The 26,138-nt window shown below is 38.4% G+C and overlaps 1 protein-coding gene across 1 annotated transcript in view; it reads right to left on the reverse strand.

Moving 5' to 3' along the window:
• Window positions 1–1,872: 1,872 nt before the first annotated feature.
• LOC310998565 (inactive pancreatic lipase-related protein 1-like) overlaps window positions 1,873–26,138 on the reverse strand; it is a gene marked incomplete at both ends in the record, with an annotated part of 34,375 nt that continues 10,109 nt past the window's right edge. Inside the window, 8 exons of the mRNA XM_083988678.1 lie at window positions 1,873–2,192; window positions 3,077–3,253; window positions 3,374–3,517; window positions 19,972–20,030; window positions 21,195–21,362; window positions 21,463–21,577; window positions 23,186–23,315; window positions 25,365–25,483. Of these exons, the coding sequence (XP_083844804.1) occupies window positions 1,873–2,192; window positions 3,077–3,253; window positions 3,374–3,517; window positions 19,972–20,030; window positions 21,195–21,362; window positions 21,463–21,577; window positions 23,186–23,315; window positions 25,365–25,483 (1,232 nt within the window). The remainder of the gene's footprint in view (window positions 2,193–3,076; window positions 3,254–3,373; window positions 3,518–19,971; window positions 20,031–21,194; window positions 21,363–21,462; window positions 21,578–23,185; window positions 23,316–25,364; window positions 25,484–26,138) is intronic.

A 26,138-nucleotide genomic window follows, 5' to 3' on the forward strand; every position in this document is an offset into this window, starting at 1 on the left:
TTATAAATTGCACATTTCATGGGCAAGGTTATGAAAATGTAGCTAAGATTCATTTCAACAGCACTCTTAACTGCAGCTCAAGCTGTCCAGAAAATCTTTAGCTGCCTCTTCAGTGCAAAAACACATCACAAATGCAGTGTGAGAAGACAGAATGATGAATGAAAGGTTGTTTTCTGCCTTTTCATCTTCACCAGTCAGATGGACAGCATTAAGCTGCCACTTAATGACCACAGAGAGCTTTACACTATAGTCGCATTCATGCATTGAAAATTTCAGTCCGATCAGACAGTGTCAGTCCACCCAGTCCTGTCCTGGTAGTCCCTATGGCCACGAGGGAGAGAGGAAAACTGAGATTCATTTGGCCATTACTACATTCAGAAGTGGGAAAACCTGCTACACATAACCCCAGCCGGTAACGCTTTATATTAAGGTCCTTGTAATAAGCATTAGTTAATAGGTAATAAGGCCCTTATAAGTGATTACAAGATGCTTATAAACATTATTATGCGTTTATAAGACTATATATGTATTAATAGACTCATTATAATATAGTTAATAGCAGACTATAAGAGATTTATAATAACTTATAAGAAACTTAGTTAACTGTTTGTTGATGCTTAAGAACATTAATAAAATCCTCATGAGTATCTTATAATTGTTCATAATAACATTACAAACACATATATTGACTTAACTAGCCCAACCATTATGTCTTTGTTATGCCTTTATTAATCTTAAGGTCCTTGTAATAAGCGTTAGTTAATAGGTAATAAGGCTCTTATAAGCGCTTACAAGTATTAATAGTCTCATTATAATATAGTTAATAGCAGACTATAAGAGATTTATAATAACTTATAAGAAACTTGTTAACTGTTTGTGGATGCTTAAGACCATTAATAAAATCCTCATGAGTATCTTATAATTGTTCATAACAACATTACGAACACATATATTGACTCAACTAGCCCAACCATGATGTCTTTGTCATGCCTTTATTAATCTTTTTTCTTTGATTTATTAACATTAATATATACTTTATTGCTAATCTATTATAAGTTAACTATGCCCTTGTTTACAGTTAACTGTGCTTTTTGCAGGTACCGGATCTAAAGCGAGAACAGTGTCTTATTAAGGCTGATAAATCTTTTACTGTGCATTATTATGCCTTTAAGAATATTTTTTGCTTGCTTTATCAAATAAAATATACTTTATTATGCCCTTATTATCAGTTAACTATGCACTTGTTAACAGTTAACTATGCTTTTTGCAGGTACTGGATCTAAAGCGAGAACAATGCCTTATTAAGTCTAATAAATCTTCTATTATGCATTTATTTATGGCTAATGATTTTCACAACTTCCACATCTGGAACGAACAATACATGTGGTCAAGGTTGATATGATGGAAGGAAAAAATTGCTCAACACACCAAAGGTTTCAACGGTAAAGCCCAAAGAGGTTTTATTTATTGCGGTGGCTTTCAAAGACACATTTTCCTAAAAATGTAAAAAAAAAAATATATATATATATATAAATATATATATACATATATAGTAGTAGTAATAATAATAATAATAATAATAATAATAATAATAATAATAATAATAAAATATCCTAAAACTGGCTTTTGAAAAAAAAAAAAAAACACTTTCTAACTTTAAATATTGGGGCATATTATGCAAAGCATCAGTTAACATGGAAAAGTACCATTTGGCAAAGTGCAACATTAGTTTTTACTCCTAAAAATTTGCCAAAAATAGAAATCACCTACAGCAGGTGATTGAACATTTAACAAGTGCAACATAAATCTGAGGTAGATTTTTTTTTTCAACTTCCACTGAACGTTTAAAGTTTTACATTTGCATCAAGCAATTCAAAAGTCCCCCTTTCCAACAGGCAACAGTTTCCCTGATTTCTTAAGTGCCCGAACTTTACTGTCAATATCAAAATCGTCACGAATGGCATCTAGACATTTCCCAGCAAAATCACCAAGCTTGTGCTTTCTTGTATGCTGTTCTTTGAACTCAGCAAATTTTTCAGGGGCAGCAATGGAAAGCTCTGCAATTGGTGCATTCAGGGCAATTGTGTTGCGATCTACTCCCACTATTTTGCAAGCAGCGGTGATGCTCTTCTTCTTCTTGTAGGCCTTCAACACTTTCCGGTAACGTGCAATTACCTCTTCTGGCCCACGTGCTGATGGTGAAGAAGAGAGGGTAGATATTAGTCTCTGTGACATAAAGGATCTTTCATTCAATAACCGTAAACCATTAATGAAGTTTACTATACAACACAAACTAACAGCATTCAGTGGGCATAGCCAGTGTCCCAGCTTTCTAGCACATAGTTGGACTACATAAAGTGTTACTTTCACCTTTTACCTGCAAATTCACTCATCTTCATTGAAACTGACGAAATTAAATCACACACCAAAAATTAAAGCAGAAGTAAGTGATATATTTGTGTTAATATAAGTCTTAAATAGTTATATCTTCCGACAGCAATCACTTACATAGAGGGTTTGGACTGAAACACGGGTCTGTCAGTCACTCTGCTCTGCTCTGAGCCGAGGAGAAAACATTTATCGTATCCTACAGTTTTTATCCAATGAGGAGAGAGAACGGCATGCAGGGCTGTGTGTGCAGCCAAGGGACGCCGTGAATGTGGTGACGTAGCGACGAGGACTGTTATGGTGCGTTCAAGGAAACTCGTATTTTTCCGACGTGAAGTCGTACCAGTTCGATCTGGTACGAGTTCACGGGTCGGAAGTTACGAGTGGCCGTTATAGTGACTTTCACCGGTAAAACAGGTCGGAAAAACACGAGTGGGTTGCCTGGAACGCTACAAAGTCGTAAGTTGTGACTTGAAGCTGTAATTTACGATTTCAAAAGCCTGCCTGGAACGCAGCATTAGCGAAAACGACCGGACCACTTACTTCTGCTTTAATAGCCAGTAACTATCTTCTAAATCTTAGTTTTTATTTACATGAATAAAATTACCCCTTGAAATACTACTCCGTTTGTTTCGTCTCTCCCTTGTTCCTTTCTTCCCCTTCTTCTTCTGTATGTTCTTCTTCTTACTCTTTCTCTTCTTCCTATCATCAGAAGTAGAGGAGCTTGAGGAGACTGACGAGGAAGAGTCGGTAGAGAATGACTCTGAGTCCGACTTGGAAGATCCAGAAACATCAGCATGTGATGCAGATGCTTCAGGGGATGGGTCATCATTTCTCATGTTTCTTGTGTTGGTGTTTCTTGATGCTGTATAAAGACAACACATGTTCGAATATTCAGTTAAGAAAAACAAATAAAACACTATGGTTTGCGTAACAAAATATATTAACATTATACTCAACATATTGGTGAACACCACTGACTTACTCTGACACAGCTGGTCTTTTAAAAAGTCTCTCTCCTTGGTCAGCTCCTTGATCAAGTCTTCCTGACAAGAAATTTTCATTTTAGCCAGCTCCAGCTCATGCTTGTGTTTCTGGAGTTTGGCAGTGGGGGCCATTTGGGCAGCACCTGACAGAAATAACAATTCAAACTTAATACTAATCATGGGTTATGCCTTCCAGAAGGGGTGTTTACAGGGGCAATCTAAGACACAGATTAAAAGCAGCAATTACCATCTCCAAGAATGTGTAAAAAAAAAAAAAAACATAACAGACAGTGCACATCTTAAGAGAGAAGCTATATTATTTCCATAATGTAACCTGCCTGTATATGTATATTGGTATAGCTGGAGACAAAACAAGTTAGCAAGTTACCAGTTGCATAAACTAGAGTATTTTTTTATGTAACCAAGTGCCCTGTTTAGCCACATATACTTCATCCCTCGCTAATACACAGAGGAGCGACCAACAAAAAGCTTTGGCTAGCTAGCTACGTAGCTAGCTGCGTGTTTGAATGTGCACTAACTAGTTAGCTGCAGTTAAACTAACCAGAAGAAGAGTCATCCTCCATATCACCACGGCTCCTCTTGTCAGCATTATCTCTCCGAGGCCCAGAACGGGTTTGTACCCTCCTCGGGGGCGAGGATGTTGTGGCCACTCCATCCATATTGCATGCGGGATCAAAAGGATGTTCACGTGCACACGTTGATCGCGTAGCTCAGCCGCTAGCTTAAACCGGAAGTGTCGGTTTCACGGTCTGCCTTCAAAATAAAAGCTTTGTGAGAAGCGCACCAAGACAAGAACAGCTCCGGATGTAGATTGAAGGGAAGCGGCCGCGAAAAGCACAGGAAGAGGAGAAAAGAAGACTTTACCGCGATGACGCTGCAAAACAAAATCAGAAAACTTATTTTTGAAGGTAGTTCAACCAGGAAAACTTTCAAGCTCATTAAATTCCTTCAGGAAAAAAAACTTCTTGTGAAAAAAATAAAATGCCGTATTTGTCACATGAGGATGAAGATGACAAAGAAGAGGGGCAGAGACCATTACAGCTGGTAATAACTTTTTCCTTGGGCTAATGTCAGTTAGAGCTATTGACTAAGCAGGTTTGTGCTTATTTAGTATTTAGAAGCCATTAGAAGGGATGCAAATGTTAGATGGATCCTAAACCAACATATTTGACAGATCTGCATGGCACAAAATTAAAAACCAAATGCTGGTAAAATAATTAAAGTGACTAAGTTAGTAGATTTCTTTCACTTACCAGCCTAAAAACCACAGTCAAATGCCTTGTTAAATTTGAACATTCTTTATTTTTTTAATTTTAATTTTTTATTTAAGGAGGACAATGCACATTAATGGACATAATAAAATGTAAAAGTGCCAGTGTTAATTCACTTGCCAAATGTATGTAAAGTTAACAATGATTGATGCACCGTAATGATGTTCTCTAAATATCAATAACATGTTTAATATTTTCACCAATCAAACATTAGACTAACTCTGTGCTTTTATTAAGGACATGCCAGCGAGCAGTGCACCGAGGGACCAAGACAGTAAAGTCAATTAGAGACAAATCTCTTTTCAGGAGGTCCAGACTTTCACTGTTTCAGTGGATGCAGTTCATTTATAGGTAATAGCCTACATTTTAAAGTGCTAGATAATTACTTTGGGAAAGCTTTTTGAAGAAAATGTAAAACTCTTGATGTGTTATATTTTCTATAGATTTACACAGGGCCTACGCCTAAGACAGGTAGACATGATGGAGGACAGCATTGCCGCAAGCACTGCAACCCTATCAAAGATGGCGAAAAAACTAAGGATGGTCTGTAGGAGGGCTATTGAGCGAATGAGACAAAGGCGAGGACAGCTCATTGGTGGACGGCGTGAATTCGTCGTAATTGATGAGAGTCATTTCCGACATAAGAGAAAGGTGTGTAGAGCTGCAATAATGGGCTTGCTGTAAATGGTTTGTGATGCTAAGTGAGTGATTGGTAAAAGTTAAAACACCATCTCAATTAGTGGGCTAGACCATGGATGTATTATATTAGATCCATGAGCTAGACAGAATTTTCATTAAAATTTATGTTTCTGGTTACTTGTGACATAAAGCTTGCAGTATACTGCACCCTCTAAGCCTACTTTCAGATACTTGTGTCTGCAGGTACTTGAAGTTTTTCATATATTAATAGTAGAATGATGATCACTGTCGGTATCGTGTAATTTGTAAATGATCACACTAAAAAGTGAAAAAAACAACAACATTTAAACGCCCACTGAGGAGTTTCCATGTTTTGCAGACATGAAGACTATATTTTCCATGAGCTCTAGCGTGTATTGTCGTAAAGACAAAGATACAAGACGCTTATCAGGACCGCTCAGGTTAGTGACACCGAGATGCTCCGTCTGCCTTGGCTGTCTTTGGTGGGAGAAGCTTCTCACTCTGCTCGTTATCTCCTTCTCTCCATCTCTCGACAGTTGCAGTTAATCGCTCTGTCTTTCGGAAATGCTGGGCGAGTCGCCCACTACATAATAATATCAAAATAACTACAAAGATAAAACAATATATTTATTGAAAATGGGTGCATTAACAAGTGTGGGTAACGAAGATTCATCCACATTAATGAGACTTTTTTATAACCAAAATAATAGTCCTCGGTGGGCCTTTAAAGGATCCTATTTCTTAGATTAAATTTAGTTAATTATAGGTCATCATCATATACCATTATATAGTTTGCCTGTAAGTTGTTCATCACACCCCATGAGCTGTTTCTGTTTCTTTCTTTTTTTTTCTTTATTGGTCATCATCACAACAGTATGGCAGAGGAAGAATGGGTGGCACCTGGCAAAGACGGAAATGGGTCTTCGGTATGCTTGGTGTGCAGCAGCAGAGGGGCAAGAGAGGAAAGCCAGTACTGCGTCTTGTAGAGAGAAGAAGACGACAAGATCTTGTCCCCCTGATTGCACATCATGTCAGGATAGGATCAGACATCATTAGTGATGAATGGCGTGCTTATCGTTCCCTCCCTGAACTTGGCTACAATCACATGACTGTAAATCATGCAAGGTGGTATGTAGATCCCCAAACAGGTGCCCATACACAACACATAGAAAGAGCGTGGCGGAGTATTAAGGAGCAGGTTTGGAGGCAAAGAGGTAACCAAACTGAGCAGTTACTGTCTGACCATCTTTGTCTCATTGAGTGGACTGAATGGCTAGGCAGGAAACACAAAGATGGTCCTCTTGGTCGGCTACTACATGATATAGCTAAGAGGTACAGGGTAGGCTAAAATGAAGGCTAAATAGTGGGAGTGGATCACACCGTCACTGTCCAGATATTGACAGTAAAGTTCAGGCACTTAAGAAATCAGGGAAACTGTTGCCTGTTGGAAAGGGGGACTTTTGAATTGCTTGATGCAAATGTAAAACTTTAAACGTTCAGTGGAAGTTGAAAAAAAAAAAATCTACCTCAGATTTATGTTGCACTTGTTAAATGTTCAATCACCTGTTGTAGGTGATTTCTACTTTTGGTAAATTTTTAGGAGTAAAAACTAATGTTGCACTTTGCCAAATGGTACTTTTCCATGTTAACTGATGCTTTGCATAATATGCCCCAATATTTAAAGTTAGAAAGTGTTTTTTTTTTTTTTTTTTCAAAAGCCAGTTTTAGGATATTTTATTATTATTATTACTATGTATATATATATTTTTTTTATCTTTTTTTTTTATTTATTTATTTTTTTTACATTTTTAGGAAAATGTGTCTTTGAAAAGCCACCGCAATAAATAAAACCTCTTTGGGCTTTACCGTTGAAACCTTTGGTGTGTTGAGCAATTTTTTCCTTCCATCATATCAACCTTGACCACATGTATTGTTCGTTCCAGATGTGGAAGTTGTGAAAATCATTAGCCATAAATAAATGCATAATAGAAGATTTATTAGACTTAATAAGGCATTGTTCTCGCTTTAGATCCAGTACCTGCAAAAAGCATAGTTAACTGTTAACAAGTGCATAGTTAACTGATAATAAGGGCATAATAAAGTATATTTTATTTGATAAAGCAAGCAAAAAAATATTCTTAAAGGCATAATAATGCACAGTAAAAGATTTATCAGCCTTAATAAGACACTGTTCTCGCTTTAGATCCGGTACCTGCAAAAAGCACAGTTAACTGTAAACAAGGGCATAGTTAACTTATAATAGATTAGCAATAAAGTATATATTAATGTTAATAAATCAAAGAAAAAAGATTAATAAAGGCATGACAAAGACATCATGGTTGGGCTAGTTGAGTCAATATATGTGTTCGTAATGTTGTTATGAACAATTATAAGATACTCATGAGGATTTTATTAATGGTCTTAAGCATCCACAAACAGTTAACAAGTTTCTTATAAGTTATTATAAATCTCTTATAGTCTGCTATTAACTATATTATAATGAGACTATTAATACTTGTAAGCGCTTATAAGAGCCTTATTACCTATTAACTAACGCTTATTACACAGACCTTAAGATTAATAAAGGCATAACAAAGACATAATGATTGGGCTAGTTAAGTCAATATATGTGTTTGTAATGTTATTATGAACAATTATAAGATACTCATGAGGATTTTATTAATGTTCTTAAGCATCAACAAACAGTTAACTAAGTTTCTTATAAGTTATTATAAATCTCTTATAGTCTGCTATTAACTATATTATAATGAGTCTATTAATACATATATAGTCTTATAAACGCATAATAATGTTAATAAGCATCTTGTAATCACTTATAAGGGCCTTATTACCTATTAACTAATGCTTATTACAAGGACCTTAATATAAAGCGTTACCGTAGCCAGAATGAGACTATTCTTTGTCCACTTGATAATGTCAACACACAACATGTTTTGTGGTGGTGACTTTGAAGTTGAAGTGGCAAAACATACTGTATTCTATTTTTCTATGTCCACTTGATTTAGGCAACAAAAAAATGTGTGCTGGTCAGGCTAATGGCAGCCAGAAAAAAAATACCGCTTATGCTTGTCAGTTCTCTTCTCTGGGTTCTTCAGGTTTTTCATGAAAGAACTATATTCTGTGGCTTTCTTGCAGGAATAATCCGAACAAAAACTTTATTCAAAACTAAGCCTTTAAATGCACAAATTTATCAAAAAAAAGAAGAAAGAAATACTAGGGGATTCAGTTGAAAAACAAGCAAGTGTTAAATGTGTTGGGTTTACTTTGGCACGGCTCATCAACAAACTTTTTACAGCCAGATAAGAGAGCATATTAACCTTTTTTTCAGTGTGCTTAAAAAAAATGCAATTTACTATTTTTACTATCTGCTGTACACTAAAATCCAATTCTCGTTACATTTATATCTAAACGTCCTCATAGTCCCTCAACCAACTGATCAAAGCATTCTGTACAAATGTCCATGTCCACTGGGTTTAGAAGACCTGTGATCTGTTATCCCTATGAGTCACAGCATTTCCTATGCTTCCCTACTCAAACCAGGATGTGAGCAGGAATCCACCCTCATCCCTTTGAGCTTGTCTTTAAGTATGGGTGGGTCGGATGGTGTTAAATGCACTTGACAAAACAAAGAACACAATTCTCATGTAATCACCTGGCTCATCAAATAAGAATGGGCCCAGTGGAGCATATAAAAAACAACATCATACACTCCAAGATGCTCCTCGTAGGGGGTCTAGTGCATGGTCGACCTTTGACCTCAGGAGACAAAGCGGTATAGATGCTCAAGGGTTTTAGTGATAGTCATTTATCTTAGCTGGTTGCCCTACTTTAGGTGATGGAACAAGACACGGTGTTTTCCACAGGACCAGGAGCCTGATGTTGAAGATGTTCTTGAGAGGCTCAGCCAGCCAGGCAGCAGTGTTTAAAGGGATAGTTCACCCAAAATTCAAATTTCACTCATTATCTACTCACCCTCATGTCGACTTAGAGCTGTGAGAATTTTCAGAGTCCTCCGTCCCTTCTCTGAGTTACGGGGGGGTCCGCACAGCAGTATTTGTCCATATAATGGTTGTCAATGGATACCAACTTTCTTCGTCCAAAAAGACACACCAAAAAACATCCAAATACCTCCATACTGCTCGTCTGTAATGTCCCTCTTGTATTGAAGCCCCGACATGAGAAATTGTTCCGCGGGTCAGTGCAAATCACGCGAGATTAGGAGGACTCTGAAAATTCTCACAGCCCGTAGTTGACATGAGGGTGAGTAGAGAATGAGTGAAATTTGAATTTTGGGTGAACTATCCCTTTAACAGCCGTATAGACATACACCATCTGGCTCTATGGCTTTTTCAGGACATATGTAGCCTCCTGAGCTCCAAACTCTCCTGCTCTGCTGTGAAGGACAAGGACTTGACTTGTGGAGGGAGTTGTGAAGGAGAAGCCATAGGAGACTCTCATATATTAGTAATGGTCCTCATCTCCTTCCACACGTCTGGTCTTGTTGTGCTGAATTTTCCTCTTTGCTGCTCTTTTGTAATGCTCCTTTCTCTGCTTTGACTGTCATATAATCCACATACATAGTTGACAGGTTCTATAGTGTGGTGTAAACTGTGGTTTACACTGTTTCATTGTCTCAGCAGGGTCTTCCTGGGTGGAATGAGAACTCTAATTTCCCCTAGGTGTGAATGAGAGTGTAAGTATGTCAGCACCCAGTGGTCTACAACGGATGGATGGAAGTTCATGGTCCATTCACACTTTGATCACTAGAGTGTGCTCTTACACTCAAGTGTAATGATTCCTGCTGATGACTTCAGGTCTCTGTATTCCCTTGTGCAGCACACATGGATGTGACAGGATAACACCTATTTAACATTTCACATTCTGACATGATGATGACTGCATCAAGGCTCATTCACAGTTCAGAAGCCACTGTGTCCTGTAGTTTTGGTGTTCAGTGTCTCCTCTGTGTCAAAACAACATGCACCAGCTTGCATAATGTGAAATGGGCCACATGCAGGAAAAAACACTAAGGGTGAAGAAAGAAGGCTTTTGTTATCTGCAGTGCTTCCTTGCACATCTATTAGTGTTGATAAATGTATTGTGCAACTCTGTCCTTTTGAAAATCTTGTATTTCCAACAACAACTTTTCATAAGCCAAGACAAATTGACAGCAATTCTGCACAATGCCAGAATGACATTTGAGATAACAAGCCCTCTGTGGCGCAATGCGTAAAATAGAAAAATAAATATGCTATGTAAAAGATGAAACACCAAAAATATAAAGTCCACTCAGCTACATGAAAAATTAGTGGCTCAAAACAATATTTATAGATAAAGTGTCCTGGTGGAGGCTGCAGTCCTGCATACAGGAATAATTAAAATCTATAAATAAACGATGGTTCATGTTTGAGATGGTTGGTCATTAACAGACCATGCAAAAAAAATGCACTTACTCATCAGTTCATCTAAACTGCCTTGGCTTAGAAGCCAACATAAGGTCAGAGCATTTGAGAGCCAACAAAAGGCAAAGAGAAAGTGCTCTCCTCTTATTAAAGACTAGCTGTGCAGCAAAGTTTAGCTCATGTGACATTTAACCCTGGACTTTTCTTTAACATTGCATTTCATCAACTTAAACGATCAGCTCCCTCAGAACAAAACTGCTGCTGAGTCAACACCACCACCAAGAGGCTTCCACGAGGAACGACATGCAATTTCATTTGAAAAACAGATACTGGTGATCCGTATTCAAGAAAGATGCAAGAGGGAAATAATGTGATGAAAGAAAAAATTCTACATAAGGTGAATGTGTAGGTTGGTAATATAATGTAGTAATATAACAGTGATGCAAACAGTTCTAAACTAAAACTGTTTCTATATCAAAATAATAGAGCATAGCATAGAATAACAAGAATAATATGAATCTCACCTCAGGAACTTCTCTATTCCAGTGTCAGATCTTCTTTTTCTTCTTCTTTTACACTTGCTTAAAGTGCAGGAGTGAATTTTATATTCATTTGTTAGGCACCTGTTAAATTTTAATAGTCCACACACAGTTAACAACACCATTAATTATTTTCTTTGTTTTCTGTCGTACTGAATCAATCTATTTTAATTTGCTGTAGCTTCAGGAAATGTTCCTAGGTGTCTTCTGACATCCTCTCAAATAAATGGCTTCAATATTTCAACATTTTAATGATATTGTTGCTTTGATATTAAAGAACACTTTCTAAATAAAAAGCAGCTACTCTGAGTGTCACACACCTCTGTTATTAAGAGACTGGCAGTGTGATGACAACAGGCTTTTCATCTGCAGTGACGCTAGAACTGATAAATGTGTTGGACTATTTTCAGCTCACATCTTTTTCCTCGTGTTGATGCTGACATGACTGCTACGAATTTTGATTTAACTGCAAAGACTTTTTTGTTTCTGCTGTGGGGGTTACACAAACTCCCATACAGGAACAATTTACTATTAAAGTGACTGTTTTTTTGTCTTTTCTTTGTCTTTTTTCCTGGAAAAACTCTACCAGTGATTCACTCAGTGGAATATGAAACTAAACACAAGCACTTATTCAGTAACCAGAATACATTTACGCAGTGAGTGTATTATTCTCACAGAAGTGGTGGTAGAGAGCCACTCAACCTTTTACAGGGCAAGGTTGTTTTTAGCTTGGATGTGTGTGTGTCTGTGTGTGTCAGTGTGTGTGTGTGTGTGTGTGTGTGTGTGTGTGAGGTGGGTGTAGGGGAAGGGGACCCAGGATCTGAGTAGACGGGGTGAGAGGGTGGATAACTGTGGCCGATTTCCCTCAAATAGGTATGAAGTAGAGTAGTTGCTACGGCAATCTGGAGGGACCCAAACTCTCCAAGTGGCCCTTTAGTGGCTGGCTGGGCTGCCCTCCCACATACAGCCTCTCTTCCCATTAACGGCAAGGTTCAGAGCTACATGACTAGCCAATGAAATCATGGGACACACTTGACACACTTGGTTGAAAACACACAGAATGTATGTTCATTAGAATTTGTTTGTTTGAATTGAATATTTGTCTAACCTTCTGAAGCGCTCGGGTGTAAAGGTGAGCCTGAACACTTAAACACTTTAAACACACACACACACGCGCGCACACACACACACACACACACACACACACACACACACACACACACACACACACACACACACACACACACACACACACACACACACACACACACACACACACACACACACACACACACACACACACACACACACACACACACACACACACACACACACAAACCTATTTTAAAAAGTGCACCTACATTCTCCTTCCACATTGACATTGCCATAAGATATACTGTTGTGGAAACACTGCTGCAGAGTAGACAGTGACACACAGATTAGTTTTCACACCCACTCTTCACTCCCCATTCATAAAAACACTCCTCTCATTCCATCTCATCTTATACATGTGTGTTGGATAGAACATCATGGAAAAGTTATTTTATTTCAGTATTTCAATTCAAATCGTGAAACTCATATATTATAAAGATTCATTACAAACAGACTGAAATAGTTAATGTCCTTTTTTTTTTATGTACCATCAAACATAACAGAACTGACTGCCTTTTACATAATGGGTTTGCCTCTGACAAAAACATCAAGACATTAGAGCTGCTAATTGGGGGGAAACTCTTAATTACGTCATGGAAAAACAATCTATATCCTATATTGCCATTCAGTTAAAAAATATTGCGATATTACTCTCGCCCAATATTACTATCGCCCAGCCCCAGTTGAAATGATGTGTATTTTTCTTAAAAGATTTCAGGTTGTTCATAATGTTTTGTAAAAAATAGTTCATAAAATGTAAACATCTAAATAATGTAGGCTACTTTGCACAAAATACAAAGGGAAAGATTCTGTGTTTATTACTTACAGGTTATTATGTGATCATTTTACTGGTCAAAGTGGGCTGTAAGTGGCCCCCTGACCTAAAATGACTTTGACACCCCTGCTATAGTGTGTTCATAACACCTTGAGGGGATCTATTCAAATTTGGTAAAAAATGCCCACTTGGATGAAAGGATGAATTGATTAGATTTGGGTCAAAGTTCAGGTTCATGGTACAGTAACATCATAAAACATCTTTTGAGAACTCTTTAAGGTAATATATTTACAAATTGGCACGGATGTTGACAAACTAATTAGATTTTGTGGTGTAACATAAAAGCTGACCCTGTTTAGCGCTAACCACTTCACACAGTAATCATGACTCTGGATAAACAGCACTGCAGCGAGGCCAAACAAAGATAGGTGCTTTCAGAGTAAAGAGCCCAAGTCTCTGAGAGGCTGTTGGACAGATAATTCAAACTTGCTTTGGCTTTCACACATAACACCATAATCTCACATACACTCTCTTACATATATTCTTTATTACCTTATTAACTACACACTTATGCACTGTATTCTTACACAATATTATCTGTGACAGAGGATAATAGTGCATGTAAGTGTGGCTGTGTATATAAAAATCAAGGTTAACCATAGTATACAGTATGTGAAAAAAAGCGCCATTGTAGGTATAAGAAAGAGATTTTGTAACATAATTACAGAGAAATGTATTCTAAATGCACACAATTATTTGTATACAATTTCTACTATTTTGAATGTGAGAGATTATGCAATAAAATGAAGTGGTTGGTATAGTATTTTATGTGTAAGAGTGTATTAAGAGTGTTGATGTGTATTTGTATGATTATAGTAAAGTTTGTATGAGATAACGATGTGACATGTGAAAGCATATGAATTATCTCTAGAGCAGCATCTCATACACTGTACAATTTTTGCACAATGAGCAGAACACTGCATACTCACTGTCAGCTTGACTGAAAGAGACAGGAGCATGGAAGAGATCTGAGGCCAGACTACCCTGCTACACACTGATCCAGTGCAATTTATAATATGAAGGCATTTTATTTATTATTTATTTAACCTTTATTTACCCAGGCGAGCAAATTAAGAACAAAATTAATTAAAATTAATTATTTTAAGTGTCCTATGGCTGTTTAGTCTATAGTACACTGACACTGATAACCTGCTCTCACCTCCTCAGAGGCTCCAGGTAGTTGTAGTTCCCTCTCAGCCAATTAAATGCCCGTCACAGTCTGTCTCCTGTTCCCGGTTCATGTCCCGTTTTATTTTGAAGTTCCATGTCCTGTCTCCCTGTGTCCTCTTTCCTGTGATCTCACCTGTGTCTGACTGCATCTCGTTTCTCTGTGTATTACATGTAAACCTCAGTGTTTTTCCATTGTTCTTTGTCGCTTCATCTTTGTTAAAGGGATAGTTCACCCAAAATTCAAATTTCACTCATTATCTACTCACCCTCATGTCGACTAAGGGCTGGGAGAAGTTTCAGAGTTATCTGTGGCTTCTCTGAGTTACAGGGGTCTTGGCGTAGCAGTGCATGTCCATATAACGGTTTCAAATGGATACCAACTTTCTTCGTAACAAAAAGACACACCAAAAAACATCCAAATACCTCCATGCTGCTCGTATGTAATGTCCGTCTTGTATTGAAGCCCCGAAATGCAAAATTGTCCCGAAAAAAAATGAAATAAGTCTATTTTTCAAGCTTGTTTGCAGCGGAAGCTTCTCGAAGCTCCTCTTCCCGTTGGAAGTTGGACGAACTGGGAAGAGGACAGACCCTGGTTCGTCCAAATTTGACGAACCGGGAAGAGGAGCTTCCGCTACAAAACAAGCTTGAAAAATGGACTTATTAAAAAATTTTCTGGGCCAATTTTGCATTTCGGGGCTTCAATACAAGACGGACATTACATACGAGACCCCACTGTAACTCAGAGAAGTGTAAGTTCCTGTTTTATTTTTCAACACCAGTTTTAGTCTTTGTGTCTGCTGTGTCCGGCTCCCCTACTAACACTGATAATGCTTGCATACAGTATCTAAATTGGTTGTCTTAGTAACACAGCCTCTCATCTAATATGACCTCACTCCAAACTCGGCACGAACAAGTTTACTCACTCAAATACTGCTACGGACTGTTCTGTCCTCCCAAAATATGCAAATTAATATGCAAGCCTACGTCCAAAAGTATTTGAAGCATTTGATTCAGAAAGAGAAGATTGAAAAACATTTGAACATTAGAAACATTCAAACAGAACTGTGTGTCATCTGTGAATAGCCTACATTGCAGAACATCACAACATTTGTCTTCTCAAATTGTTGAACATCAGCACAAAACAGTTTCAGTGCTGAAGAGTCAGTGTCAAAAAGACTGCACTGACCCCTGTTTGAACCATCCATTCAGCCTCCTCCTGCTCCTCCTATAATAAATTCCTTTGTGTACTCATATTACTGCCGAATCCATTTATTATGAAGGTCAAACAATATTGTGGTATTCACAATTTTATTATGGCGGTTAGAATGGACTAAGTCTTTCTAACACAGCTTCAGGAAAGACTCAGCGAGTGAAATCCTTAAAACCCTTTTGCAGTTTACTGTCTCCCTGCTCCCTTTAGCACGGCCTCTTATATTAAAGGTCCAGTGTGTAAAATGGGAGGAAAGCCGTCACATCTAGCTTTCAGATTCTAGTTTGCAGCACTCACTATACACAATATGTCTGCTGTTTCCTCCTTCTTCTTTCCTTCTGCCTTCTTCTTCGTTGGTTTATTTATGAATGCGAAACGTGCTCTCTGGTTGGCTGGATTTTCTGTTTGGGCTTCCGCACAAACATAGCAAGACCTTTGCTAAATGTATATTATACATTGTATATTGAATTATCAACTAAGATATTGTGATGGTGTTTGGTTGAGTGTATATTAAAACTAATGAATCCATAAGTTGGTAATCATTATAATCAACTTTATGCCCTTTACAAAGAAAATTTGGATTAAAAATCCAATGATTCTGATAAATCATGCTTAAACAATTTGTTAAAATGATATACTTCTTAATTTACCTGTGAATTTTGAAAAATAACACTTTAGAAAAATATATTTACAAGGTAGATGTAAAAAAATTAATTAATAGATCGATAAAACCCTTCATTTTATGTGATATGTGATTGTGTTTCGGTAGTGACAAATTTTGGGAGAGGAAAAATATTCCAAAACTGTCTGAAAATACAAAATGAGAATTAAAGCAGAAGTGAGTGATCCGGTCGTTTTCGCTAATGCTGCGTTCCAGGCAGGCTTTTGAAATCATAAATTACAGCTTCAAGTCACAACTTACGACTTTGTAGCGTTTCAGGCAACCCACTCGTGTTTTTCCGACCTGTTTTACCGGTGAAAGTCACTATAACGGCCACTCGTAACTTCCGACCCGTGAACTCGTACCAGATTGAACTGGTACAACTTCACAGGTCGGAAAAACACGAGTTACGAGTTTCCTTGAACGCACCATAACAGTCCTCGTCCCTACGTCACCACATTCACGGCGTCCCTTGGCTGCGCACACAGCCCTGCATGCCGTTCTCTCTCCTCATTGGATAAAAACTGTAGGATACGATAAATGTTTTCTCTTCGACTCAGAGCAGAGCAGAGTGACTGACAGACCCGTGATTCAGACCAAACACTCTATGTAAGTGATTGCTGTCGGAAGATATAACTATTTAAGACTTATATTAACACAAATATATCACTTACTTCTGCTTTAACTGTACAACTACTAGAAATGTGTACCTTGGATATTATACAACTAACGTACCTGAAAACTTTTGGGGAAAAGACACATCTATTTCAAGATGTTTCCAACTCTGACTTTGCACCAATTTTGTAGAATGTCCCATATAAAAGAAGGATTATGAGGCTATGAAAACCCTATCAAATAGCGATTATACACTTATACAAATGTATTCATGGGTAGTATATTCAGATTTTGCCTTGCCAAGTATTACACCCTGGACCTTTAAAGCTATAGTGCGTAACTTCTATCGCCCAGAGGATTTCTGCGTTATTACAACGATACAGCCGGCACCTATGGCAACCCGTAACTCGTGTTTTCCCGACCTGTTACCCATGAAAGCGCACTATAACGGCCACTCGTAACTTCCGACCCGTGAACCCGTACCAGATTGAACTGGTACGACTTGACAGGTCGGAAAAAGATGAGTTACGGGTTGCCTGGAACGCACCATTACTTCCTGTGCGCCAGCGCAGGAATGTCGCCAAAGACACCTAACACAAAAAGAACAAATACTGAAAAATACAGCGAGCCGAACGGCGTTATCAGCGTTGTATCATCTCCTCTTGTAGTGGCTGGGATAAACGGATATTTACAGACGCGTAGAAGTTACGCACTATAGCTTTAAACAGAATGTAACGTGCTGCGTGACGCTCTTCTTATTGATGGTGTCTTTCTTTTGATCAAACTTTGCAATGAAGCAGTGGATTCCTCCTGACGACAGTACAATGCACCTCACCACCAGGGGTTAAGTTTGTTGTGCAAGCATTCCCCCAGGGGAGCTATTTTTCTCTTGCCACCTACATCTATACCTCACTAATTCATGACCTGTCTATAAATGCTTTGTTGGTAACAATGCCACCCCCGACGCTACTGGCTTAAAGATCAGAAAAAGAAGCGCTGTCATTTGCAAATTTCCTCTGACAAATGCACATAATTACAGGAATTAGCCCGCTATTTTGTCATTAGCCTTCACTTTCAATGAGCCAATAATGAAAAGAGAAACGAGCCGGAGACAAAGACAGATGTCTTTAGAGGATTTCAAGACACTTTCTCCCCACACCTCTTAGCCCACACATTCAATTTTCTGTTTTATTAATATTATTAATGTAGTCGAGCTTGAAGCTTTGAAGCCGAGGATTTCTTCCTCTGATTGGTATTGTGTGACCAGTGATGGCTCAGATCAAGGCAAGTCAGAGTGATTTCAGATGCACTTTGTTAGCGCCATGATGAAAATGGCAGCTCGCCTTTTTAAAGCCGTGTATTTACAAGCATGATTATGGGGTGTGTGTTCTAATAAATGAAGCCAAACAATGACGCACAATCAGGACTTCATAAGGCAACGAAAGGCCACAGACAGATTAATAAGTGCTTTGCAGACACACATGTACACACAAACACACACACAAACTTGTTTCACTATCACATACACGTACGCGCAACAGCCCTTTGGAATTACAAATACGTGACACATTAGACAAGATTTTGTCCGGAACCATTCCGTATCCAAATGAGCAGAAGAAAGCATGATCTCACCATGTAATTTACTGTTGATTTGTCTATGCACAAATGGAGCCTGATGTCTTTCAACACGGATGAAGGTAACATTTATCTTCTGTCCTTGTCCTGACAGACACTGGCAGTGTGGAACAGTGAAGTATCTCATACACTACAGCCTGTCCAAGTGACAGTAATAACATTGCTGTTATGAAAACTCACCAGGGATGGTTTGATGTGAATTAATGCAAATTCTCATTCTCCAACAAGATGTAAATGGAGTGGAGATTGTAATCTTAAACTGAAAAGATCCCCTTTATGAAAAGACTGGGTGTTAAAAGACGTGTAAATGGAATATTTGCCTCCTTCCAAGAACTGTGTGAGACATACAATCTGAATGCGAACAAACTGGATGATTGTTTGACAAAGCAGGCAGAGAAGCTGATATCTTACATCTATGATGTGTTACAACATTTCAATGCAGCTTCATGTGCAGGCTTTATAGGAGGAGTTGGGTTATCAGATTTCTCAAGACAAATGGGACAAAAGTCTACAGTATATTCATTCCTGAAAATTCCTAAAATTTCCAGACGTCACCCAATACAGTTTAAAGTGCTGTGTTACTCAAAATCTAAACTGGGGTGGTTTATTTTCTTGGGAAGGGGGGCTTTTCTCTCTTTTCTCTCTGCCCCCTTTTTTTTTCTTTCTTGTCTACATGTTATTGTAAACTCTTAATGATTGTACTTTATGTGCACCATTGCTTCAACTCTAAAAAATATTTGCAACAAAATATCCATTTTATTTTGTAGCCGCCCAGACGGCTTGCACATTGTTAACTTCTGTGATTTAAATACTGCACTTATCCCACACCTTTCATCAAAACATTGTGAATTACAATGACATTTTCAAACTATTTTTGGAGCGCTATGAAGCAGGACACTAAAGACATTTTACAGAACAAATGATGAATTGATTCGTCAAATGTTGCTGCTTTATGCCACAGAAGGGTGAATTTAAGGACAAACATGAATAAATTACCATCATGCACTGTGGCATATATATTTTGGATCATGATGGGAAGAGTAAGAGGGTTAATTGCTGGAACTTAGTGGCAAGACCTTCAGCTTATACTGCACTGCTTGTTTCAGTGGCCTTATCATAAGATGACATATCTGTCACTGATGGTCTACTGAGGATCGAGATGATGTGGGTCATATGTTTGACATCATCATCATCATCATAACATGGAAGGAAGAACAACATCTGAGACACTTTGTTAGTTTCTGTTTTTATTTGTTTATCTTTGGCCTTAAATGATTCACAGTGTTGCTCTGTCAATACAGTTTGTTAAAGTTATTTGGGATAATAAAGATAAAAAGCACGTGAATGCAAAATCATTTTTAAAAATACCCTTAATGAGATGGTGATTATGACTGTTATTGGCTACATGGAAGCACAGACTGGACTTGGTTCTCGCGCACATTCTCCATGCCACAGAAGAGGGACCTAGGAAGGAAGAAAATAAAAAAGAGAAAGACAGTTAATCAAAGAATCTAATGAATATGTTGTTTTAAATGGCAGTTTTAATGAGTCTCCTCTAAAGAACTGATATGGTACTGAAGAATAAATCTTATATTCACTGGGTTAGTGTCATTACATTTTATTCCTGTTGGGAGCTAAGAGACAACCAATGACAGTTCATGATGTATTCCACCACTATCACCTCAGCCCTATCCCAGCTGCCCTCACCACTAGATGGCACTAGCAGCAGTCCCATACTGCCCTCAAGTGGCTTCAGCGGGTCCACACACAGCCCAGCTCTACATATTTCCCCTCAACCCTCAGGCTTTGTTTGTGGCTTCAAACCCCACACATGTCTATTTGAATTTCTAACATAATGTTAACAGGGAGTTCAACCTCTCTATGGTCTGACTGATCTCAAACGTGTTCAAAAGACAAATTTGCTAATATGTGACAAGGGGGAGGGTTTCCACTTATATACTTGTTTGGGTTCAATAGAACATTTCATTTCAAGTTGGTTTTCATTCAATGTTACTTTTCGTGGGTTCATATGAAATAATATTCTCATCACACCTTTTGATTCTTCATGTAACCACTAGGGTGTACTACAATAATCAACGGAGAGAAAATCAAATGTGACTGAGATATTCACATTAATATTACTATTATTAACAATACTACTACTACTACTACTACTACTACTAATAATAATAATAATAATAATAATAATTTCTTTTCTTTTTGGGATGAGAATTGCTGTAAGATTTTCATTAAAACCTGTTGCTTTAAATCTGTTCTTGGACCTTGATCATTTAATCAAAACTACTCCCTATAATTTCAGTTGTCAGTCATCACTCCTGCTATTTTATTATAAACTGTAATTTTTTTTTTTTCCTGTGGGGAAAAAACAACTGTTAGAAAATTAGAGAGAGAGAATTAGAAAATAACAGTAATAAAAAACAGTAAGAAAGTAAGAGTTAAAGAGAAAAAAAACCTCACATGCATTTGAGTTAAAAACCACTGACATTATATAGAACCTGTATAATGAGAAAATGGCTGACTCTGAACAAGATCTGTCTTTTCTTTCATCCCACATGAAGAGATGCAGAAAGCCAATGACACTCATCATCGCAGAGAAGACAAACTTACATCTTCTTGTCTTTTCCTCTCAGCAGCTCCACCTTCGCTGCTCCATACTTGGGCTTCAGTGGGTTGAAGATGTGGTTATTCCAGCGGAACTTCACCTCAGTCACGTCACCCACGTCCACCTCAGCATCCAACAGCAGTTCATAGGTCCATCCAGGCATCATAGTTCCCCTGGAGAAAAGTCCCCACAGATAAACACTTTGTTGAGAGGAGGAACACAGGAGGAACACTACAACCCTGCGCTGACTTCCACAGTAGGTGACATTCTTACATATGCAGCTGGTACTCCTGGGTGCTGTCACTGTCTCCAGTGAGTGCCACATACATGAAGCCTGGGTTAGGCCAGCTGGGACCATCAATGACCACTGTCACTTTGTAGCTGTAACCTAGAAAGGGGAACAAATGGTTATCAAGGTTTAATCAACACGCACATTTTCCTGAAAAAGGTGGTGCTAGGAGCAGATCCCCACAGCAAAATCACGACGATGAAGGTCGATAGACAGAAACAAACGGTTATCAGTCTCATGATTTCACCATAGTTCTGGTGGAGTGTCTTGATAAATCCCTCTTATCAGAGAAGACAGGAAATATTGCTACCAACATATAGTGAAACCTTGAAACAAATACCATTGATCTTTTCTACAGATTTTCTTTAAGTGTGCATGAATCGTATCTTCATGGTCAGTGTTACCAGGAAACAACTTTGCTCTTATCTTTGATTCACAAATTTGATATTTCCTTGGGACCAAGAAGCAATAACAATGGAAGCATTACAACAGTTGTCTCAAGTGAATCCGAATTCACTAGAGGCCACTATCCTTCAGTAAAAAAAAAAAAAAAAAAAAGTGCAGGGGTTTATGACCCTTAGTTAAGTGGCAGAGAATATCAGGAAAAGGTTGCAGTGGATGGATGATAAGCAAAATGCTTATCAATAGCCCTGTAATGCCACATGATGTAAGAAAGTATATTATATAATAATGTAATAAACTTTCACCTCATGATGTAATAACGCTGCATTTTGTAATACTCTGACACATTTTGTGATAAAATTCTTCAACGCAATGGGGCGTCGAGTGGTGCAGGAGGTTAAGCAGGCTACAGTCCTCGCTGCAGGCGGCCCCGGTCCGAATCCTGCATAGGGCAGCTCTTTCCTGCATGTCATTCCCCCTCTCTCTGCCTCCCCATTTACTGTCTCTCTCAACTGTTCTATCTAATAAAAGTGTGAAAAGCCCCCCCCCCCCAAAAAAAAAAAAAAATCTTAATCGCAATAGGTAATAAACTTTGCTGCATTTTGTAATAAGTTGTTACATATTGCATTAGTTATTACAAAATGCAAGTGTTGCACTTTTTTTTTATAGAAAATGTAATAGTTTGGTGCCTATTGTAACAACTTATCACAAAATGTTTATTACATGTTGCATTCAAGAATTTTATTGCAAAATGTGGCATATTTTAGGGTGGTGTTTAGCTCAGTTGGTAGAGCACCCGCCCCATGTGTTGAGGCTATAGTCCTCACTGCAGGCTACCCCGGTTCGAATCCTGTGTTGAGTGGCCCTATCCTGCATGTCATCCCCCCCCTCTCTGCCTTCCATTTCCTGTCTCTCTCTACACTATCCTATCCATTAAAGCCCCAGAAAATATACTTGACAAAAAATGTGGCATATTTTACAAAATGCGGTGTTATTACATCATGAGGTGAAAATGCAGTGTTATTACATAATGTGGCGCTACAAGCCCAGCATGTTAGCATATGCTGTATTCTATTAGTCTAAAGGTGTGAAATTACTTATCCTATGTAAATAAGGATTCAAAATTTAACTTAGAGCCAAGATAGAGAAGGTCCATGCATTTCAGACTGTTCTCAAAGTCAACTGAAGGGATTCACGATGAGCCTGTTGAAGTGGAGAATGTTTCCAGCCCACAGAGTGGTAATGATATGAAAAAGTTTCAATGTGTAAGTCACGCTGTTATTTTTACCTGAGCAGGATACTTACGGCCGAAAGGCATTGAACCGCCCGTGTTGAGGAAGTAATTTGTCTTTGAACTTCCATCAGTCACGGTGAACCTGTCAGCGTTGTGGCCCATCAGAGGACACTTGCCGTCTGTACATGGGAAACACTTTCCCTGTGAAGACAAGGGCATAGCAAGTGTGAAGGATGAGCTCATTGACTGATGGAGTGTAAGAGTCTTCTCCTGTCAGTGAACAGTCTGGAAGGAAGCAGTGACCAATCTGAAAGGCCTTTCCTCCTGCAAGTCCTTCACGGCGTTGCAAGTGTGCCGTGTTAAAAAATGATGGCCGTGCAGTGAGTTAGTGTGTGGGAACCAGCTGAGTTTGTGGCTGTCAGCTATGGCTACAGGAACAACACCAGAAAGCGTTTACGAGGTGAACGACAAGGAGGTGCTGTCATCTCTCAACAGGGACATAGTCATATGAGGTCATGCTTGGCGCTTCCAGGACCTTTTTTTGATCGGGACATGTGTCCAAAGCAGGGATAAACTGTCATTAGCACCAACAGCTGCAGATACAAGCCCCCCCCCCCCGCCGCCCACCCGCCCCCACCCATGGAGGGCACAAGGGAAGCCCAGTTACGTCGCCCTGTCTGCTGCCACAAAAATCCGACTTTGCCGAACCGACTTCAAAACTGAAGAAATGGTTCATAGCCATATCGGTGTCATACCACAGCAACAGGTGGCAATCCCATACACATGCTGGGTAGAGATGGGCCTCTTCTCCAGAACCCCCCCCCCTCCCATGTCTGAGCCCATTTCATAGTCCTGAGGCACTTTTTAAAACCACTGCTTATCCCTCATCTGTGGCCCCTACCATTAGAGCTGCAATAGAAACTACAATCAAATATCTTTCATTACAAATCCACCTAACTTTTCATAGATATGACTGCAGTCTATGAGAATATCCCATTCTGCACTTTTGGGCCAGATTTTCGATTTGGTGAAAAAATTATTGAGTACCAGTTTCATTCTGTCAGCCATATGTGGGCCACAATGTTTCAACAGGACTGAGGCACACATATTCCGTATGTGACCCAGGTATGAGCCATATGTTATGGTTCAGTTAAGGCTAATATACCTTAGATGAAGAAGATGTGGTCCATCATTCACTTATGAAAGTGGGCCAGATCAAAGGCTTGTATATTAGTTTAGCTTCTGGGTAAAGTCTGGATTTTGGTCTGTCAGCCACATAAGAGCCATTTGGCTTTACCAGAACTCAACCACACATGCTGTATGAGGCCCAGCCATAAGCCATATGATCTGTTTGTAGTTGGTACAGTTCTGGTACAGTTCTGGTAGAGGTCTGGCTATGTTATGGTTCCAACATAGCTTTCATATGTTGGGCCACATATGGGCCGTCATTCACTTCTGTAAATGGGCCACATCTTTGCTGTTCATTTAGGCCACATCCAAGCCAAAGGAATTTTGCTATTAGGGATATCTATATTTATTTAATGCACGTCTACAATATCAGCAGATATGTGACTATACATATTTATATGGGGCAGACATATGTGTCAGTATATGAAATTGTCAAATTTTCTACTAGGTTTCATAGAGGATTTTACATCCTATATTTCATAAAATATATGTACAATATTTAATGTGGAAACATCAGTTACTGCATTTTTTTTTAATGCAGTGTCCGTTAAGGAAACATACATATCATCAAATATGTTGTGCCAGCCAATGACAGGTGCACTGTGAGGTAACATGGTTAGAGGTTTGAGACCGAGATACATCTTTAACCCATCCAGTCAGTTAGCAGACCTTCCTATTTGCCTGTTAGTTTTAGCATGTAACCAGCTAGCAATATAGTCACTGTGTCACCTGCTGTATTTCACATTCACAGTTCCTGTGTCACTTCCTGATCAGATGTAAAAATTTAAATGAAGACACTTAATATTAATTAATTAATAACAGTGAATATTTACAGTATATTTTCTTATTTCTATTACTGTAAGTTTTAATGATATAAAGAGAGTTTTGATGCTGTATTAGCATTTAGAATTATCTAAACCCACTGCGTTACCAAAAACAAAAAACCTATTACTTTGTGGAATGTTCCATTTACTGAAGGGAAGTTACAGTATGTTAATTATATAATAATGTATTTCCATTGCTGCCTGTCACAGATATTGCAAAGTGGAACCAAAGACTTACAGCAGCAAAACTCTTCTCATCAGAGCAGGGATATCCCACAAAGCCTTGGGGTTTAACGATGCTCTCGCTGTAGTACTGGTGGGCTCGGACGTGGTTGCAGGCATCAAACTTCACCGTACCTGGGAAAAGGTTAGATCAGGTGATGACAGAGGGAGGGAGAAGAGAGAGGGAGCGTAAGAGAGGAGGAATAAGAGAAGAGATGTGAGTGATGTTACATGGCTTCAGTCTCTGCTAAATATGAAGTGATGACCCTCTGACTTGGGTCAGCGAGAGGCCGTCAGCTGGATGGGGAGAGTTATATTTAGAACTACTACATCACTATTTTGAGAATCAGCACAGATTTCTACAAAAGATAAAACAAAAACATATGTTCATAAAGTTGGATTTCTATCTTTGACATATATTATTAGATAAATATGACAAATATGAAATCTATAAGAGAGTGGAGCATTTATTTTTTCTATATTGATTAATGTTTGCCATTAATGGTTATGTATGTTGCTTATTTTACATTACATAATATATTACATAATTATGCTGATGTTATATACAGATAAGATGTCTGATATACTACTTTCCCTGAATTGGAATAGTAATGTTTACATTGAAAATCGTACATGTGTAATTTTCATTATTTTTTATTTTAACAAATTTGCATGTTGACTATATATTGTTAAAGCAGAAGTAAGCGGAATGTTTGTGTTAATATAAGTCTTAAATAGTTCTATCTTCCGACAGCAATCACTTATATAGAGTGTTTGGTCTGAAACACGG

The sequence above is a fragment of the Trachurus trachurus genome (assembly GCF_905171665.1).
Source record: "Trachurus trachurus genome assembly, chromosome: 15".
Lineage (NCBI taxonomy): Eukaryota > Metazoa > Chordata > Actinopteri > Carangiformes > Carangidae > Trachurus > Trachurus trachurus.